The sequence below is a fragment of the Dysidea avara genome, chromosome 10, assembly GCF_963678975.1.
Source record: "Dysidea avara chromosome 10, odDysAvar1.4, whole genome shotgun sequence".
Classification (NCBI taxonomy): domain Eukaryota; kingdom Metazoa; phylum Porifera; class Demospongiae; order Dictyoceratida; family Dysideidae; genus Dysidea; species Dysidea avara.
The window spans coordinates 28,477,845-28,498,030 of NC_089281.1; the positions used below are offsets into that span (position 1 = coordinate 28,477,845).

The 20,186-nt window shown below is 39.8% G+C and overlaps 3 protein-coding genes and 1 non-coding gene across 5 annotated transcripts in view; 2 read left to right on the plus strand and 2 right to left on the minus strand.

The window, feature by feature from the left end:
* The window catches only part of LOC136269363 (rho GTPase-activating protein 19-like), an 11,135-nt gene extending 10,654 nt beyond the window's left edge, over positions 1-481 (minus strand). The window contains exon 1 of the mRNA XM_066064909.1: positions 38-481. Coding sequence (XP_065920981.1) covers positions 38-374 — 337 coding nt within the window. The 5' untranslated portion in view covers positions 375-481. The remainder of the gene's footprint in view (positions 1-37) is intronic.
* On the minus strand, positions 439-14,446 carry LOC136269362 (cilia- and flagella-associated protein 46-like). Of its 2 annotated transcripts, none has more exons than XM_066064908.1 (65): positions 14,248-14,446; positions 14,069-14,200; positions 13,955-14,019; positions 13,740-13,904; positions 13,568-13,691; positions 13,446-13,525; positions 13,195-13,383; positions 13,052-13,148; positions 12,466-12,567; positions 12,331-12,408; positions 12,170-12,282; positions 12,020-12,116; positions 11,672-11,803; positions 11,090-11,214; positions 10,924-11,040; positions 10,439-10,814; positions 10,262-10,386; positions 9,860-10,075; positions 9,356-9,572; positions 9,026-9,157; positions 8,870-8,974; positions 8,564-8,668; positions 8,435-8,514; positions 8,262-8,387; positions 7,967-8,132; positions 7,798-7,917; positions 7,670-7,737; positions 7,431-7,614; positions 7,110-7,205; positions 6,995-7,058; positions 6,831-6,947; positions 6,640-6,782; positions 6,552-6,581; positions 6,434-6,496; positions 6,320-6,385; positions 5,771-5,919; positions 5,618-5,719; positions 5,261-5,432; positions 5,160-5,213; positions 4,999-5,106; positions 4,749-4,939; positions 4,612-4,699; positions 4,473-4,561; positions 4,376-4,418; positions 3,999-4,079; positions 3,805-3,948; positions 3,680-3,750; positions 3,552-3,630; positions 3,306-3,494; positions 3,172-3,261; positions 3,035-3,124; positions 2,818-2,982; positions 2,673-2,770; positions 2,540-2,622; positions 2,300-2,487; positions 2,194-2,244; positions 2,064-2,140; positions 1,834-2,012; positions 1,547-1,636; positions 1,442-1,489; positions 1,296-1,395; positions 1,136-1,248; positions 1,004-1,085; positions 818-954; positions 439-771 (listed from the first exon to the last, which is right to left on the minus strand). In XM_066064908.1, exons 1-65 carry the CDS (start codon positions 14,374-14,376, stop codon positions 509-511), a joined length of 7,758 nt encoding a protein of 2,585 aa, XP_065920980.1. In that variant the 5' UTR covers positions 14,377-14,446; the 3' UTR covers positions 439-508. The 2 variants fall into 2 exon arrangements, with proteins under 2 accessions (XP_065920980.1, XP_065920979.1); XM_066064907.1 differs by having other exon boundaries at positions 13,431-13,525.
* Positions 1,686-1,757, plus strand: Trnap-cgg (transfer RNA proline (anticodon CGG)). Its single transcript has one exon. It is a non-coding gene; the product is annotated as a tRNA-Pro (tRNA).
* LOC136269367 (uncharacterized) overlaps positions 14,386-20,186 on the plus strand; it is a 19,027-nt gene continuing 13,226 nt past the window's right edge. Inside the window, exons 1-2 of the mRNA XM_066064918.1 lie at positions 14,386-14,544; positions 14,614-14,710. Of these exons, the coding sequence (XP_065920990.1) occupies positions 14,471-14,544; positions 14,614-14,710 (171 nt within the window). The 5' untranslated portion in view covers positions 14,386-14,470. The remainder of the gene's footprint in view (positions 14,545-14,613; positions 14,711-20,186) is intronic.

Below are 20,186 nucleotides of genomic sequence, written 5' to 3' on the forward strand. Positions count from 1 at the left end.
TACTACTAGCACACGCCATGTTGCTGGTATCACAAACCTGGTTCTTTGATTCTAGTCAGGCCTTGGCGGTGGTAAGTGAAAGAGTGAATTCCTTTTTCTATAGATCGCTTCATGTGCTTGAAACCCGAGGAGATGTTCTTAGCTAAATGGTGGTGATTGTGATCTTCGCGGAACTCGTCTGCCTTTTCGTCCTCGCCTAGTAGAGCCTCTAGCTTTGAATCTGGAAAGTCTAAGATTCTAGATAGCTGGCCGCAACATATCTGTGTCAGTACATCCCTTCCGATGTCTACCTCAATGTCGTAGCTACTGCTCGACGAAACAGACGAGAACGACTCGTCGGCCATGAAACTAACTTGTGGACTATCATGCTGCATAATCAATTCTGTAACGAAACTGATCCTACTCTAGACGTTCTATAAATGATGATGACAGTAGCGGTAATTTTCAAAAACTGATCATAAATTATTGATAAATAATATTTATAAGACACGCACAACTGATGTGTGCGCTAAGAAACCGGTGGTATCATGGTAATATGCGGAAGTCCGTAAACTACAGTGTTCCGGAAGTCGGTGTGGGTGGTGCTGCTTTTACTACCATCTGCTGTTTCTGCTAAACTGCCAACCTCGCTGGCACCATCATTCGTTGCTGCATCAGCTGTGCTTCTCCCAGCTATACTAGAACTACCTTCCTTCTTTTCTTCCAATAGTGAAACTTCTTTCTGTTGCCGCCACAGAGCACGTGCCACTGATTTTCCTTCACCCAAACATCCTACACAAAAATGAGGAAAATATTTTAAATATCAAATGTTTGATACCTTTTAGTATTGTTTTTAATGTATCCACATTCTTCTGTACATGAGTATAACACTGGTTGGTAACCACACAACTAGGCCCGACCAAACTGAATAGCTTAGCTGTGTTTGTGGGCTGCTCTAGGACGAGTTGTACAGGGCTGTAATGATATGTGTAGACTATACTGCACTAGCAGCTACTAAACTGACCTCTTTTGTATGTTTTGTTTTGACTGACGTAGTAAGCTCTCTTGATTCTGTGCCCTATCCAATAATATCACAATGGAACACCCTATATTCGAACAACAGTGATATATCGGCTTAAGGTGAATGAAAACTAACCGACTAAAGATAAAGGAATTAAGTTGTCTGGTGAAAAATATGACATGAAATGTTCTGTTCCATAAAATATGAGGCCCGAGGATTTCTTTAGTAGAGAGTACCACTCCCCGTAGCTGTAAGTATAAGATGCTAACATGCATGTCATCATAAAGATATTAACCTTGGTTGTGTTTCAGGAACATGCACTCCACTCCATTTTGATGTATTCTTTGCAAACACTTGTATCTCAGACATTATGCTATCTACTAGCTTGCTACATACTATGGTGAACAAGTATGATTGTTAAATAGATTACTCATGACTCACTTTCATTGTAGGCAGAAAATCGACATTCATTGCTAGGATCAATGACATCTGGACAAGAAGAAAAAGCCTAACATACAAGAAATAAAAGTCTCTGAAGTGGCTCACATTTAATATTTGAGACATCTGCTGTTATAGTGGATGGTTGCGTCACAACTTTTTCTGAACCCTTCCTTTTTTCGCTAACTGCTCCAGTGTCTGAAAAGTTAAGAATAAATACCACAAAAATGACATGAACTTGAACGTCGGCCTGTTGGTCTAGGGGTATGATTCTCGCTTCGGGTGCGAGAGGTCCCGGGTTCGAATCCCGGACAGGCCCTTTTTTTTTTCGCTTTTTTTGCACCAAGTTTTTTTTCTTTCGTACAGCTACCTTTTGTGTAACACGTTTATCTTACCACTTGGCGTCTCTGTGATGTGCACTTTCATCCGTTCATGAAGCACTTGAAGAGAGAAATCTCTGCTGACTGAACATATTCTACTATCAGTGAGAAAGTCCATTGATTCAAACGGAAATTCCATTAAATCAGAATCAGCTAAGATGACTATATCAAGCTCTTTAGTACTAGGTTCCTGCCTGAAATGTTGATATAACTAGGTACCATTAAAGAAACAATATCTTGTTTACTTTATAGCTTCCTTTATTCTGTCTGTTATGGGCTGGAGATAAGCTTCAACTGAAGCGATAATATCTTCAAAGTAAGACTATGGAAAACATATACCACACAGGACACAAAATGATGCAATTGTCACCGTACTTGTAATCTGCTTTCTTCCTGCAGGCATGTACACATTTCTGGAGTCACTTCCTACAAACATACGTACATAATACAATGACATACAAAAGGAATATTTTTGGGCCACCTGAAGGTTTTCACTGGCACATTTATCTTTCCCAATCAGTTTCATTTGATGCAAGCTTAGCTGAAGGCTGCGCTCATGTCGGATGAGTGCCTGAGCAAGATCAGAGCGATAGTATTCTATCAGTTCTTGAATAGATCTAAGATCTGATGCAGAAACACTGCAGCTAGTTAACATGGTCTTCACAGCAGCTGTAAATTAAAAGCACATAAAGTAGTTGTGCATAAGTACAAGTTCCTTTACAGGTAACTGGTTGGTTTTTTGCTTTTCCAGAGGTAGTACCTACTGGCTGTGGTGGATATATTATGGTGCCATAAAGTGTAGACCTGGGTAGTACAGTTTTAGTGTGTATGTCTTCAATACAATTTGGTCTCACTTATCAGGGGAATGTTGCAGGATGATAATTCTGAAACTTGATGGAAAGCTTTTGATGAATTCCAGGTGGTCTGGTAAAACACATTGTCTTCTCCAAGCCTGTAAAAGTCATATATCATGGCAGATATTGTTGTTAAATATACTACTTCATATTTATCATTGAGGAGTTGACAGTTTGCTTGATATACAGAAGAGCCCATGTTGTGTTGGAGCATTTTTCTCTGTTGTAGTAGTGAGGCCAATTGTGAAGAGCTGGCATCTATCTGAGCATGATTGAGAAGTTGATTTAACTCTGTGCTAGCCACACAGCTCTAGAATATTCCATGATAGACGTGATAATATAACAAAGTGAAAGCTACTGACTTGATAAAGGGCTAAATATTGGCTAGTCATTTCAACATCATTGTAACCACTACACTCAACCACTTTGAAGGCAGCTTTACTCACTGATTTCTGTAATGAGAAATTTACATCAACACAATACACAAATGTATACTGACTATGTCCTCATTATCCAGCCCTAGTTTCACAGCTTCTGCTAGAGAATGGCAAGCCAGCGAAACATACTGAATAGTTAGAGCTTCTTTTTCCTGTAAAACTGTGTTGTGAGGAAGAATATGAGTGAAGACCTCACCTCTGCTTTATCAGCACTCTCCTTTCTCATCACTCTAGACAGAACACTATAATTTTCCAATGGATTCAAACTGTTCAAGTCTCTATTGTCTCCTTGTATTGCCATTAGCTCCTTGTGCCACTGTAGTTCAGGGTCAGGGCTCCGGTGCATAGCTATTGCATACAAACATCTTCCCATTTCAAAACACACCTACAATACAAGCACACAGAGCCATGCAATGGCATACAGCCAGTAGCATCCACAAACCTGTGATTTGAGCTCAGATATGCTTGTTGTGTTGTGATAAGCTGATGTCAATAAAACAAGTGCGTCCTGAAGGGCCATCCTGAAATGAATGTGATCAAAAATGATTGCTGGTTTATTAGCTAACATACTTGACTACAGATTGCCACTCTTTTTCACTAGTAGACAATGAGGGAGTTGATTGGACAAAATCGTCTATCAACTATACAGGAGAAATGATAATAAAACAAACTTGACCCATGTCCTTCAATTTGACCTGTTCTATGCATCTCCTAGAAGTGGAGTGCTGCTGTTGCTGCTGATCCTTCAGATCCTCAAGGGAAACATTTACTAGTAACTTGGCCAGCTTTACTTGTATAGAGATCATTGTTCTCTGAACAGGTAGGCTGGTAGATTGTAACTGTTGTTGTTATACCATGTAATTATATTGTAGCCTCTGTGTGCACTGACCATTGAAGTATGGGATAGCTGGCTAACAGCTTCACTCCTCTCTTTACATACTTCCAGTGCTTTCTTGTATAATGAAATTGCCTAGGAATATATCATTAGAAAGCACATGTTGCATCATGACCAGTTGTAAAGGGCAACATATATATATTTTCATCAGTACACACACACACACACACACACACACACACACAAAATCCTGGCTTTAAAGATACTAGCCTATATACCCAACCACAACAGCTTTAGGATAATCTGGTTAGAAGTGAGTGTCTGATTCTATATACACACATTCTGAGCTTCACTGTGAAATTAATGGATTAGAGATGTTGCCCTTGTTTGAAGTGCATGCGTTATATGAAGTGTTGAGAGTTTATTCACACCTGCAGTAGATAGTTCCTGTGGTTGTCACCATCAGTCATCTTGCTGTACAAATCATCCACAACATAAATGACCACAACAGCAGCAACTACACATTACCAAATCGTGTCTGCATGTATTAAGATAACATCAAGAGCTTCTCTACTGAGTCCCTTAGTGAGCAGTAGTGACACAGAAGACTCTAATATCTAGTTAGGGACGTGGACTGTTGGTAGGGACAAGACATCAAGGATCTCACCTCACAAGATGCTTGAATATCACTAATGTTCCTTTTACTGTGTTTTGTGGGTAATAAAATTAGTTTATGGATCTTGAAAGATGCTAGTCTATGGTACATACTAGTAATGTATACAACTGAATTGGTCATAACTCTACCTGCTCTTCAGTATAGCTACTGCATAGTCTACAAATTCTTCTTCACTTTGACGTTCCTCCTTCAGTTCTTCAAACACTGACATGGCATGCCATAACATACTTCTAGCTGTTGACTGATCCTTGGCATTCAGGAATGCCTTATACCATAGCTCACAGGAGAGCAGCCATGCCCTGCCTTCAGCTGAAAGTTTCTAAGAACACAGTTAGTAAAAAGCTAATGCAAATGTGGTATAGGTATAACGTTGCATACCTCAGCTGCAAGTAGAAGCCTCTTCATCTCTGATGGACGTTTCTCATGGTACGATAGCAATGCCTGTGTGTTCAGCACTACACACATATTGTGATGATCTTCAAATGCCTAGAACAATGAAGTGGTATGTAAAATGGCAGCAGTAACTGACACAAACCTACCTCAGATGACAAATGAGCTTCTTGTAGCATTTCTCTTGCTACTTGATATCGTCCCTACAATTATTATACATGATCTCAATGTATTATACTACGCAGCGTACTTGTTTGATCAATAGTAGGGCTTGTTCCACCCATATTGACCTCAGGCAGGGTTGATTTGATAGCAGCCAAGGCCTGTGCATTCTCCAGTTCTCAATAACTATAGGCTTCCTGCCACCTGCTGTAAGGATCATCTCTTGTTCAATTTGATGTCTAGCAATCTCCTCTCTTGACCTGTACAAGATAGAAGGTTGAGTGTACACACATACACACATGGTATGTACATCTATAGCAGAACCTCTTCACAACAGACACATAACATATTCTCAAATGTATAGGGCTACACCAGACCAGTTGAATACACGTCCAAGACTTTTTCTGAGCCCACTATAAAGAGGTTCATACTATCAGTGTCTCACTTAGCCACATCACTAGGCGATAGGAGGTGAGACTCAGCTAACTTGGTTTCATAATGTTTGACACAAGACATCAACTGTAACTGATGGCACAAGTCAAGGAACCTAATAGAGGATCAAAGATCAAAATCAAATCAAAGTGATCACAGCTTGTACCTCAAATACACCAATTTCAAGGTAGCATTATGGTTAATGATTTCCTTACTGATAACCAATTGTAGTGATAGTACTGGAATAGCCAGGTGGTGTAGGTCATTGGAGCAGAGGCCTTCACTCAGCAAGTTTAGAAAATGCATCGTCAAGAGCTGTAGGGTAACATTTTACTGTAAAGAGGACTGTATAGATCATGGAATTATAGTATTGACTAGCAAACATTGGTTGAGTAAGGCTGAAAAAAGTGTAGCCCACAACGTTAGTTGGGCTACATGACTGCTCTAGTCATAGTACCATTACTGTTCTATTAGGATCTTTGACTGTTTTATTAGAGTATCTCGATTTTTAAGTACTGAGGTTACTTCATTCAAGCCCTTCTTTACTGATGCACCTGCCTTGATTGCCTCAATGGTAAATATGCTATTGGCTGAAGCAATCAGGTATTCATGACTGTACTCATAAATACCAGCTTCCTACACGTGTGAAATGTTTTCTTTAGACACTAAGCAGTGTACGGATACTTTTGTTTCAGCCCCTATTAAAGTTGCTTACTGGTTTCGGCAGTGAAGTGCTGTTTAGAGACAAATCAGTAGATTCACATTTTAACTCATCCACCATCTAATAACAATGTCACATTATGTAATAATGTCATTATCAATGATGTACCTCATCACTGAGCTCAATACATGCCCATTGTTCCACTGTAGCAGGAATCACTGAGTTTACATACTATAACAGCATCAAATTATTCATCTTTTTTGTTTTAAGACATTCAGTGACTTACACTGCCACAAGCCATGATGGTGTAAAGATTCTGACACAGATATCAGACAATATTACAATATACAACAATCTTCTGATAGTACAGTTACCTTCCACATTAACATGACATAGCCTAGAGCAGCTAGAAGATGTTGCAGACATTCCTCACTTCCTCCGTTGTGCACCACGCTGATCATCACATGTACACGGACAAGATATTCTAATTGTTTAATGTTGTTCATTGCAGTCACTCCTAAACATGCACTAGGGATAGACCAGTAGTGGTATCATATGTACCTACCAGTATCATCTTTGATCTGGTCAACTATAGGGATAGCCTCTTCTGGAGGAGGTTTTATATTAGGACTCTTACCACCTTTTGTTTGTGGACTCTTTGAACTATTGCCTCGTGGCTTGTCTGATAAACCACCCATAAAACTAATACATTTGTCACAACATGTATACCTGGTGTTTTGATTTTAACTGCAATAGGAGGCATGTTCACCAGAATATCAATAGCATGTTCAAACTGTGTATATAGAGCATAATAAAGTCTGTGTGGTAGCTATATTTGTCCTACCTGGTTGACTGCATCTTCACGAGGGAGTTGTCTTAAGTACAGCCATTCTCCAAATGTGATCAAGTACTCTATCTTCTGCCAGTTGTGCTCATCAGACTGTGATAGGATATTGGTCATGTAACATTCTATGTACTATTATTACAATGGAATTTCTCTATTGTGGACACCATGGTGAATGAGATTACCTGATTTCAAGGGTAAAATGTGTGTGCTATCTTGGACTATGGACATGTGCACTGATAAACAAGGTGTCCTTATTAGTGAGATTGTTCTACTACTATTACTATTACTACCACTACTACTACTACCACTATTACTAACTCTTAGCATTTCGATGGCCCTCTGATATGCGAGAAGTTCTTCTACTGTGTCAGTAGCATTGATGGCTGCCAGGTGCCACAAAGAGGCTTTGAAGTTCTCTGCTTCTTCATGAAACCTGACCATGTCTCCTTCCACATTCTTTCCCAGCTTACTCTTGAACACAATCTTGTGTTTTGCCAACTCCCTGAATTGTAAGAGCTCAATTGCTGCACATTAATACACTACTGAATGTTACTAACTTGTGACTAGACCGTGGCATGACCCACATGGCATCTTCTACAGCTTTCAGGCCAGCTTTCCAGTCTTGCTGTAAACATACATATAACATTGCTATACAGTACGGTCACAACACAGGGGGTGCTGTTACCATATCAGTATGTATCTGTAACACCAACGAGTACATGGACACACGCAGTGCTAAATCCTCATCAGACATTTGTACAGCTTGATCTGTTGTTTCATTACTTATATCTCCTGTATCAGTTTTCTGTGGTAAATATAGTAAAACAGTTTACACATGAGGACGTTATCCATACTATTGTCCTTCTGCTGCTGAGGGTGGCAAGTATCTGGAGTAATTCAACTGACTGGTCTAGCAATGTGGCTCTCCCTGCTGCACTGGTTAAGCTTGTTTGACAGGTATTCCAGTAACGTTTGCAAGCATCCATGACTTGATTATAACTGGACGCTTTCTGGCCAAATCTTTTCATCAAATATGCAAAGTTACTACATCACACTATGCATGCATGCGCATGCACAACACACACCATACACACTCACACCATATGCACACACGTACATATGCACATGCACGCACGCACACACACACACCTGGCACTTGTCACAAAATATCCTCGGGATTCCTTCAGTATTCCAACATTTCCTTGTGCAGTAGCTGCTAGCTGTTGGGCCTTCAACGAGGCAGCAATGCTCAACAACTCCCAACCTCTTGCCTCACTGCATGAATACAGCTATCATATGATACAACAATAACATGTAAATACCTTGAAAGTTGAATTTTCAATGCTGCATTACTCCCTTTGATTTTTACAAATTCCAAAGCTTTATCAGAACACTTACTGACCTGCATAACAAGTGGATATCAATATTATAACATATCATTCCTGACATACAAGATTGTAATCTTGTTGTCTGAGAGCAAGGCTGGACAACTGGCTCCACAGCTCTAGTTCAAGTAGAGGATCACTCCACTTACAATTTGATGCCAAATCAAAACTCTAAAGTTATATGCATACATGATAAAGCTGATACACATTGAGGTACCAAATGGCTAGAACAGGAGGGACAAAAATTAATAATAATATTCTGTCTCCCAAAACAGCATGTACTGAATCTCTCATTATGAAAGTTTAATGAACCCCCAGCTCAAACTTTTGTGCCCATTGAGAAGTCCTGGCCATGTGGTGCAGTCAGTCTACCTCTTGTACAGTGGGACATTGTGCAAAGTCTCCTAACATATTTCCTTGTACAGAAATCATCTTAGCAGAGACCAGTGATCTACACTCCCCACAACAAGGGTCATCCTATAGTAGGTTACATGTTGATGACACACACACATGATTAATATACTGTACCTCACGATCATGACCCATGTTCTTGTTGATTGGTTCCTTCAGTAACTGTTTGGTTTCAACCCAGACATTGATGATGGGCTGCCTCACAGACAATGGTACTTCATGATAAATGTTCATCGCATATTGACACACCTTATAATGAAGAGCATATACTACTACTAATCTGTGTACAGTGGAACCTCTCACTGTAGGAGTTGTACTGTTACATTTTACAAAAGTTGGTCTGCTAAAAATAAAACTTACTAACTAGGCTTAATGGGACTGCGACCCATAGTGTACCAACATAGTCCATCCTATGAGAGGTTCCACTGTGGAGTTAAACTTGTGTACCTCTAGGGCTTCTCTTAAGTAGGGGATACCGTTGGGGTCAGTTTCTAGTTGAGATAAATTGCCAGATGTTTTGCCCTTCTTAGCACCAGAGGGACCCTTCTTTCCCTTCGTGGGGCTAGCAGAGGTAGATGATATCTGAGTGTTCGGCCTGGGGACCCATGGCTTCATCAGTCCACTAGCTAGCACTGCACACAACTCACACACTAACTCAGTCTCACTATAGCAACAGTAAACACAATACAAGAAGTATAACATATAAAAAAAGACACTTTAGGGCAGCCAACTGTGTCACAGCTAACACAGGATTAATAGTGGGATTTTTTTGAAGGGGGAAATTTTTCATGGATTGCCACCATCCAAAATTTCAAGGGGGGGAAATTGCTGCTAATCCATGAAAACCCCAAAAATTTTCTCCCTCAAAAAATCCCACCATACAATATATAATTAAACCTATAATTATATGAACACCACAATAGGTTTTTAACAAGAGGTTTTATAGTTCACCTTTGTATGGGGAGGGTTTTGATAGTGGCAAGCAGTGGTCTGAAGCTGTCCACTAGTTCAAAATGTCTGGATGGAGAGGTCAAGATGTGTTGACTGTAGTTCCACAGGTAGACAACTGAGTTGCTGACTAGCCATTGCTCATGTAGCTTGCTCCCCAACTCTGCCGCCCTCACAAAACCATTCCTTGCATCCACTGTAACCTCCTGCACCCAGTCACTATATAAAAAACAGCATTAATTCAGGTGTAATAATCTTTTAAAGTGGAATGCTTCTATTCAGGACCATGTGAAAGAGTCCTTATTAGCAATGCAACTCGATATATTATGTGCTCATACAAATGGGACCTCTTAGTGCTCATATTACAGGGTGTCGTTTTTCAGGGGTTTCACTGTATACATTTACCAGTATAACTTCCAGTCTGTATCTGTGTCTGGGTCAAATTTTCTATCCTTTATTTTGTTAGGTGCAGGCAGTAGTGGCCTGTCTCCCAAAGAGATACCATCAGTCTTCAGTGCATGTACCAGACACTAGAATGAGAAGGATACAGTTGATGATTTGAGACAAGATCTTGTGGCAGACCTCTGAATGAATGTAATGCACTTCAGCCATAGTACGCAGTAGGTGTAATTCCTTTGGCAATCCCAACTCTGAGAATGATGTCTTGATATCGCTGTCAGATGGTGAAGGGGTTCCCGTGCCTTTTCCTCCTACTCCTAGTTGCATGGAGGAGTCACCAAGCTTCAAAGTGCTTCCCTTGTGTGTACTCATCCTTGAGGATTTGCTGTGGAGACTCTTGTCAGAGAAATTCCCACTTGAAGTTAGTCCCATCTTGGATTCATCTGCCCCCTCCCATCTTCCATCATCATACAGCAGGCAGTAAAATGATGCCACAGTAGCAATGTCCCATATTTCAAGCCTGCGAGTCACTTTGCTCAGGTCTGCCCACAGTCTAAACCTGTAATGAGTTTAGTAGATATACTGAGTAACAAACTGTATAGCATAACACAAGGGTGGAGGGCAGTACACCAGCAAAAGATATCACGGTGGTATGGTATGTGGGATACCTTTCCCGATCTCTCTCTGTTCCAATGAGCTGTTTGTGACTGTTAACCTTTTCTTTAGCTGTCACATACTGCTTGGCCTTGTCTGATAGTGTCACTAGATATGGAGTGGCTGAATCTCTGAGGAAGAAGGAAGTAATTTACACCTATCAATTATAGTGCAGCATACCCTGACTTGGAGCTGCCTTGAGAAACGGAGCCAATGGCTTCTGCAAATGAGTCAGGAGCAATGGCCATGCCAGCCTTCACTAGTAGGGCATGAGAATGTTTAGCCATAGAAGTTCCTCTGCCAATCTGAAAGGAATAAGAAATTGCAAATGTATATCAAAATAATGAACACATTAGGACGTCAGTGATAAATTGTCCACTAAAGTCAACTGGAGCTGCAGACTATTCTCTACATGATAACACACTGCTTTACTAAATGCAGACAATGTATGTTCTATTAGAGTACTGACGATATGGTAATACTCTATTAGAACACTTGTACATACTTAAAGCACTCACATGCACACGCACACACAAAGCAAAAAAAGCCTTTGCCTACTGTGCTAGCATGATCACACCTACCCAGTGAACCAGTACTGGGAGTGCTATTCAGGTACTATTCCTCCTGGAGCAGGACTAGTAATCCCCAGCCATGTCCTACAGGTGAAGGTACATGTACCTGAACCTTCATCTGCTGCGTGAGGCATGGAGAGTGGCATATTCATTACACACACACCACACACACACACACACACACACATACCTGCTCTATGATCTGGGCAGCTTGGTAGAGACTGTCTGTTGGTGTACTGTACAGTTGTCCCTTCAACACCAACCTCTGTCTGAAGTGCATCAACTGTTGTTGGTAATCTCCAAGCTCATCAAGCTGGGTAGCCTGCATATTATACACGTACACAGTAGAAATGTGTGGTGGATCAGCAAAAGCATGTTAAGCAAATTTGGTGGATAACAGTTTGGTGAATTTATCATGCAGCCAAAAATATACAATAGCTAATTGGCAAATAAGTGTTGGCTTCATTGATCGCCCCCTGGGCGCATCGGCAATTGCCGTCTGCCCAGTAACTTTCATCATTTGTTTTATAATAGTCACCTTATCAAGGTGTTCAATGGCTTCAGTCAAGTGATCTTCATCAGCTAAACACTTAGCCACTTCTGTGTGCACTTGGCACCGTAACTTGAGCAATAAACTGTGTGCAGTATATAAATAAGAATGATAACTAATTCTTATCATATCATTAACCTTTCTATCTTCTCCATAGTCTGAGCTATAGTTATCAAGTGTTTGCTGATGTAATGACGAAGATTGTGTTGTAGTAATGGGAGGCACAAGTTCCACTGGACCACACAACCAGTCTAGTGTAATTGTATCACATATTAGAGTTCTAATGTAATGTACTAAACCTCCGTAGTTTCTGGTTTGTTTAGTCTAGCAGCTGATGCCAGGGCATCTTCCATTCTACGTATGGCTCTCAGTCTGGTCTACAATGGTATACACTGTTTTATTAACTTTTCTCTATTGTATCTAAACTGTACAACCTCAACTGCAGATTTGCTGTAAACCTCCTGGTTATTCTTTTCCAACGGCTTCACCATTAACTGACATCTCAGGTACTCTATTTGCAGCAGTAAAGCACTTCCCTGTGGAGGGCCACATACTATACTGTACCACACACACACACACACACACACAAAGCCTACATGCCCAGCAAATTAGCACTGGGATGCCTGTGCATCACTCAGGTACTTGCACCTTGTGCAGGCATATCCTCCAGGGGCAGGGCTAGTAACCCGCAGGAGGACTGTCCAGGTAGGTCACGGAACCCAAAGTTTCACAACGACCCTAATACCGCTAAGCAAGACAAGGCATTTGCTTCCACAGGTACCCATTGATGTTACAGCTGGGTGCGTTGCTTCCCCAGATGACACCAGGCCACCACGTCCCCGATATACAGCTGGGTAGACTGGAGCAATGTGAGTAAAGTTTCTTGCTCAAGGAAACAACAACATGCTCTAGCCACTTGGCTATGCTGCCTCACACTCACTCACATGCACGCACGCATGCTCGCACACACACACACACACACACACACACACACACACACACACACACAAAACAACACACCTGTACATCATAGGGAACATATGTAATACACTCGGCTGCCAAGTTAGTAATGTGGTGTTCTATCGCTAACTGACATAAATCAACCAAAACTGAAGCCCTGTGGAGACAAGATCTACCACAAGTGTTTGTAGGTGTTCACTTACCTGTCATCTGATGACATGCCATGTTGTGGGGTAGCTGAGGCACTAGTGGATCTAGAGATGCTGGTAGTTCGAAGTGTGGACTGCGTGTTGGGAGCATTGCCAGCCAAAACATCCAGCATTTTCTTTATCTTATCTACTAATTCTGACTGGTTTATATGGCCTGTGCTAGCTAGCTGCTTGCGGATATCACTGTAAACAAACATTAACAGAGACAGAACCGTGCAACTAAAACACACCCTTTTATTTTATACATTTTGTAAATAGTTAAGAGGTAGTCAGACGATTTGGCCATCTTTTCATGCTGCTTGCTGTCTCCAAGATGATGGCAAAGCTACAACAATCATCAAAATTAAGTGATGTTACATCTAAATACCTGTAATTTGAATATCTCAATTATTTTATCTGGGCAATGTTTCTTGGCCAGGCTAATGGCAGAATTACAAACACGAGCTGCGTCATCTTTCTGACCACCATCCAGATAACAATGTATCAATGACCTACATAGTTAGATAGTGTCATTACAATTTAACCTCCCATTGCTTTACATCATAAGTTCTAATCTCCATTGGTAGTCTTGTTCCCCAATCTCTTCCAAAGCTTTAACAACACTGGCTAAAGGTCTAGCAATTGCCTGTCTGTATCCTGACTGCTGATAAGGTCGTATGGTCTGCCACAAGTGTACCGAAGCATTGAATACCAGAAAATGATATCTGAAGCAAAACATAGATGGTACTGAATATGTTACGTATTACACTCATACATTTTTGACTTCTTTGCAACATTTATAGCCTTCAGTATGTAACCAGTAGCTTCATTCAACTTTTCCTATAAAAGAAAAGCCATTAAACAGCTCACTGGTGTAAACAAACTGTACCAAGTCATGATAGGAGCTGGGACAAGTGTAGTGAGCCTTGCAGAATAGTGCTCTACAATGGAATTGGTTGAGTGGCGGGTCTAACTTGAAATAAAACTGGATACACTCGACTGCAATATCCAGTCGCTTCACCTAATCATGACATAGAAAAAGTGCGGGAAAAAGTTCAACTGATTCACTTTGATGGCATGTTCGGCTAAGAGTACGAGTTGAGCTGGGTTACCACGCTGTTCCGCTTTTCCAAGACTGAAGCGACTCTTCAATATATTCAGTGAATCTCCTAGCTCGTCGTCGAAGTTGCTGGCCATTCCTTTCACTTCTGTATTCTAACGTTTTCTTGCAGTTTACAAGTCACCTTGTTGCCATAAGAACGGTTCAGTGTTGATCTCACGTGACAAGACAATGGCGAAGGTGAACGACATTAGAAGATTTGTGGAGTTTGGGAAAAAAATTGTTGCTTGTGGCAGGAATTACCAGTGAGTGTATATAGCCTAGTAATAAATGTTGAAGCCTTTATTTTCTGTTTTACTGCTCGAATTTATTAGAGCACACGCTAAGGAGTTTAACCAAGATGTTCTGCCGGAGCCGTTGTTGTTCCTGAAACCAACCACGTCCTATCTTAGAGAAGGAGGATCGATAATTGTAAGCAACTAGCTATGCGAATTCCAATTTTAAACTCGGGGGGTCGTCATCATAGTGTTGTGCCCAGATTGAATGCTTTATACTTTTTGTATATTTGGTGGGGGAATAGGATTACAACTATTTATACAAATTTTAAGATTTGGGGAGTTTGGGAATAATGGCCTTTCCAACCCACCAGGAAAAAAATAAGCTGTCAGAGCAAAGAGACTAGGTTCATCACTCATGACACATTGTTGATTGAAGTGCTGCTTGACAAATTTCATACCGTATAGTCGGAAGTTTTCGAGGGATGAAACTGTAAAATTCGATTTTCACGTTTTTAAAAGTTTTGTCTCTCAAAATTTCTGACTATACAGTATGAAATTTGTCAAACACACGTTACATTTATATTTTCCACAAGTATAACAGTCATCAAGTGAAATCTTTTTATGGCTTGTTGAATAAAATGTGGTCCGGTTTAAAGCAGAAATTTCCTGAAATTTCACCATTGAAATGAAAATTTGGATTGAAATATGAAATTTTATGGCCTAATTCAAAGTAAGTAATAGTGTTGAGGATTTTCCAAGTGACTGACCCCACTTATATAATTACCTAGTAATATTATTGTTGAAGATCCAAGTTTAACAACATTCAATGAAACAAATATTATCTTCTGGATGAAAGTTATGATTGCATATGTGACATTTTAAGACTACTTCCTATAGAAAATGTCACTGCTAGCCAAACAAACTTTGCATCGTATATCTACTTTAGACGATACTATCATACAGTAGGGGCCATAAAGGTTTGCACCTTCTCACAAAAATTATTGACCAGAAACCAGCCTCACAGTACCATCACAGTGCCTTTACAGTATTGGTTAGGTATTCAAGCCCAAAAGTGCCTTCAATGTGATTCAAAATGCTTCCAATAGTTTGCTACAAAGTTGTAAGTAATTTTTATTAATAGTTTGAGCCATTTATGAATTATATTTCAGAGGGCTCAGTTTCACTTATCAATGGTGAGGTTTGTAGCTGCAGATGAGGGCACTACTTTATCTAGACTGAGTCCTCTGATGGTTAATAACCTTAGAAACTCTGAGGACCAGTGTAAGCCACTTTCTTTCTGCTGTTAGAATGGATACATGAAGCCGTTTCTTCTCCTTCGCAATTCATGCATGACACCACTCCTCCTAAGCCAAACTGTTAGATGAAGCTACTCCCTCTCTGCCTTCACAATATATGGACTAAGCCACTGCTTCTCCTAGACTGAAACTGTTTGATAAAGCCACTCCCTCTTCTTCACTATACAGTACTTCCTTGATTATCCGACCCCCTTGGGACCAAGACACACTCAGATAATCAATTTATATAGAGAGCCCCGTTCTAATGCTCTAATAGATCATAAAAATACTCTAATAGAGCAGTCATTTCTACTGTTCAAGTGTTCGGATAATAGCAAGCCAATTTACGTCATGAGTGTTGTCCTAATCTATATAATTTATTAATCAATCAAACAATGTTACATTAAACAATGTACTCAAACAGATGTGGTGTGAATGAAGACACAGCATCCTTATGAAATGTCAATGTAAGTGCTATTAACAGCTGATCTACCATATCACCATATTGCTAGCTTCGCAAAGTGCTATAACCTGTTTTAGCACAGTGTGCGAAATAACTTTTCAGACATGTGCTGACGTACTGTTAGGACATTGTGAAAGTTGAGTGGCCATCAAGCGATTTGACTGGTCTTTTTAACTTTGTTGTTTCTCCCTTCCTGTGGTTTTACCAACTTGGATGTTAGCTTCTGCAAACATTGGAGCCACTTATGTACTGCAGAGCTGATACTACTCAACCACTCACTGACACTACAGTATTTTAAAGGGTAACTACTGGTCACATAAAATAGCTTTTATAGAATTGATTCTGTTACAAGGGGTTTTGTAGGATATGAGTCATAAAGTTTTCTGTCAAGGCCTTATACTTGCTTTTATATTCAAACTTTTCTTATGCTGCTATGGTTTAGAAAATATTGTAGGTCTATCCCTAATGCAATGTATGAACATAAGAGATGCACTGATATCTAGTTGTACAGGTGATCATGAACACCACAAGTAAAAGTACAAATGGAAATCGGCTTATAAATACATTTTACACTGCAGTACATGAAATAGCAGGCTGGCACAACATAGTAAACTGCTAACCTCAGAGCATATCTTGGGCATGCCTTTGTGGTCACCACAGATTAAAAAAAACAACTTAATTGCATGTCAATACCATCATGTCTGGCCTCCCTCCTAGCTCAAGATTAACTCTGTTACACTTTGAAAGGACACTATAGCATCTGTCTAGTATGATTTGAATGCTGTCAATGCCATTAACTGTAAGCCTTGTAAGGAATGGAGCCAACTATATTATATGGCATTCATTAAAAGCAGGAAGTGTATTGTTTGATGGGATGTCTCATTTGCCACCCTAATGCTGGCAAGCAGGGCCAAGTAACATACAGTGATTAGCTGTTGTACATGTTATACAGATGACTGTATTTGGGACCTAGTGTTCGTGGTTGTCATACAAATGTAATACTCCAGTTGTAATAGTATTGGTTAGTTTACAAATAACAACAACAATCAATCAACCATACAACAATGTTAGTACAATCGGTCCGCCACGAGGTCCTCACGCGATCAATCCCCGCCACTGACTTCTTGCGCAGGCGCGCTCCTACATCTTCCCCCTCCTTTTTGTGCTTTGCCAACAAACAAAAATCTTCCTGGCTTTCTGATCACTCGCCCATGCCTAGTGGTGACCTTTGGTGACACTTTGTCATGATCAGCTGCCTGTTGTCCATTGTTAATCATCCTACTAGGAGTGTGGTCAGCCTTATTTATTATTATTTATTGTTAATCAGCAGGACCCTCCAGGGGTATAATGCTGATGTGCAATTACATGTGTACAATTTCCATTAGTTACTTAACTATATAAGTATGTACAATTACAACAAGTTACTTAATTATATACATATGTACAATTACAATAATAAACTATAAAAATATATACAATTACGATAAGTTACTTAACCATATACATAAAAGGGGCTAATTTTTGCTTAAATTCTTCAACACAGTCAGTCTCAATAATCTCAGCATCTAATCTATTCCATTCTGGTACAGTTCTTGGGAGGAAGGAATATTTATATACATCAATTCTTGGTTGGTAAGGTACTAGTTTAAAGTTGTGTGAGTGTCGGGTCCGTAATACAGTAGATTTAAATGGGAGATAACAGTTCGGTATAATTAATAAATCATGTAGTACTTTATATAGTAAAACTAGTCTAGCTGATTTGCGACGTTCTTGTAGTGTAGGCCATTGCAAGTTTTCAAGGATGTTAGTGATGCTGTCTCTATTATTTCGTCTCCATGGTTGACCTGTGACAAAACGAGCAGCTCTATGTTGGACCATCTCTACTTGATTTATGTTGGTTTGGTGATATGGATCCCATATTGGGGAACAATACTCTAAAATAGGCAAGACAAATTGTTTATATGCTAGCTCACGTAGATGGCTAGGGCAATGCTGTAGATTTTGTCGCAAAAAACCAACAGCTCTGTTTGCCTTATTGCAGATGTAATCTATATGTGGCTTCCATGAAAGTCTGTGATGTAACTTTACTCCAAGATACAAATGTTGTTCTGTAACTGCCAGTGAGGTGCCATTCATTACATATGAAAATAAACTTTTGTTATGGTGATTAGAAATTTGCATTATCTTACATTTGCTGATGTTAAAAGCCATTTGCCATTTATCTGCCCACTTTGACAGTATTGTCAAGTCTTGTTGGAGTGTTTGATGGTCTGTTGAACTGTGAATAACTTTGTATATTAAGCAATCATCTGCAAAGAGTTTCATTTGACTACTAATACCCTTAGTTATATCATTTATATACAGTAAGAACAAGGTAGGACCCAAAACTGAGCCTTGTGGTACTCCCGATGTGACTTTACAATAATTAGAAAAGGAATCATCTACGACAATTTGTTGGTAGCGATTGCTCAAGAAAGACTCTAGCCATTGTAAAATCTTGCCTCTAATGCCATAGAATTCAATTTTGCTTAGCAGTCTTTTATGTGGAACTTTATCAAATGCTTTGGACAGGTCTAGTATACCAACATCTACTTGGAGTTTATTACTCAATGCTTTTGCAAAGTCATCAGTAACAGTAAGCAACTGCGATTCACAGGAATGCCTTGATCTAAAGCCGAATTGACAGAAGACTAAGATATCATGAGCTTCCAAGTGTTTCATAATTTGACTTGTGAGTATATGTTCCATTGCTTTGCAAATGATTGATGTCAGAGATACTGGTCGGTAGTTTTGTGGGACAGTTCTTTTGCCAGATTTGAAAATGGGAGTGACATGTGCTAGTTTCCATTGTCTAGGGACCACACCAGCGGACAAAGATTGTTGAAAGAGATGGGTCAGCATCGGAGTAATTTCAGCAGCAGTTTGTTTTACTAAATGTCCAGAGATAGCATCAGGGCCAGGGGATTTATAGGGATCCAACTCAGATAGTATTTTGAAAACCCCATTTGGTGATATATCAATGTTGTTTATAGATGGATATGAGGATGCTGGTATTTCAGGGATGCTTTCCAAGTCCTCTACTGTAAAGACCGATTTAAACTGGTTATTTAAAGTTTCTGCAATTTCTTTGGGTGTAGTTACTTGATCAGTAGGTGTCTGTAATGTGCTAATGCCAGACTTTATAAACCTCCAAAATGTTTTTCTTCTGCTATTGTCACAATCTGAGTTTAGACTACTAGTAAGATATTTAAGGCGCTGTTGCTTTAAAGCAGATCGTACTTGGGATTGCATGTCTTTATATGCTTTCCAATCAGAAGGGCGTTTAAATCTTTTAGCTCGCTTATACAAACGTTGTTTTCTTTTAATCAGCCTTTTGAGTTGAGAGGTCATCCATGGTAAGCGACTTAATGTAGATATTTTCTTAGCTGGAATATGGTCTTTAACGATTTGTAGAATGTTTTCATGAATAAAGTTCCAATTTTGTTCCACAGTTCTAGAGCTATTTTCATTCAAAGTTAAATACATGTCTGAAACTATAGAGACCTTTTCCCTAATTATATCCCAGTTTGCTCTATTATAAAGGTATATTTTCTTCTGAACATTCTTGTGGCCAACCTGAAGATTGGCCAGTTCTACAATAACTGTCTCATGGTCACTGAAGCCTGATACTGTTATACACTGATGGATATAGTCAGGGTGGGTGGTAAAGCACAAATCTAAAATGTTATTACCTCTGGTTGGCAAATTAACAGTTTGCTCCAACATAAAATCATGAGCTAGTGTTATCAAGGATTCTCGGAAAGTTAATGTTACGTAAGAGTCCATAAGTGAACCAGACGACCAATCCACCCCAGGACAATTAAAGTCACCTCCCAATACGATCATTGTGGTTGGAAATTTTTGCCTTACTT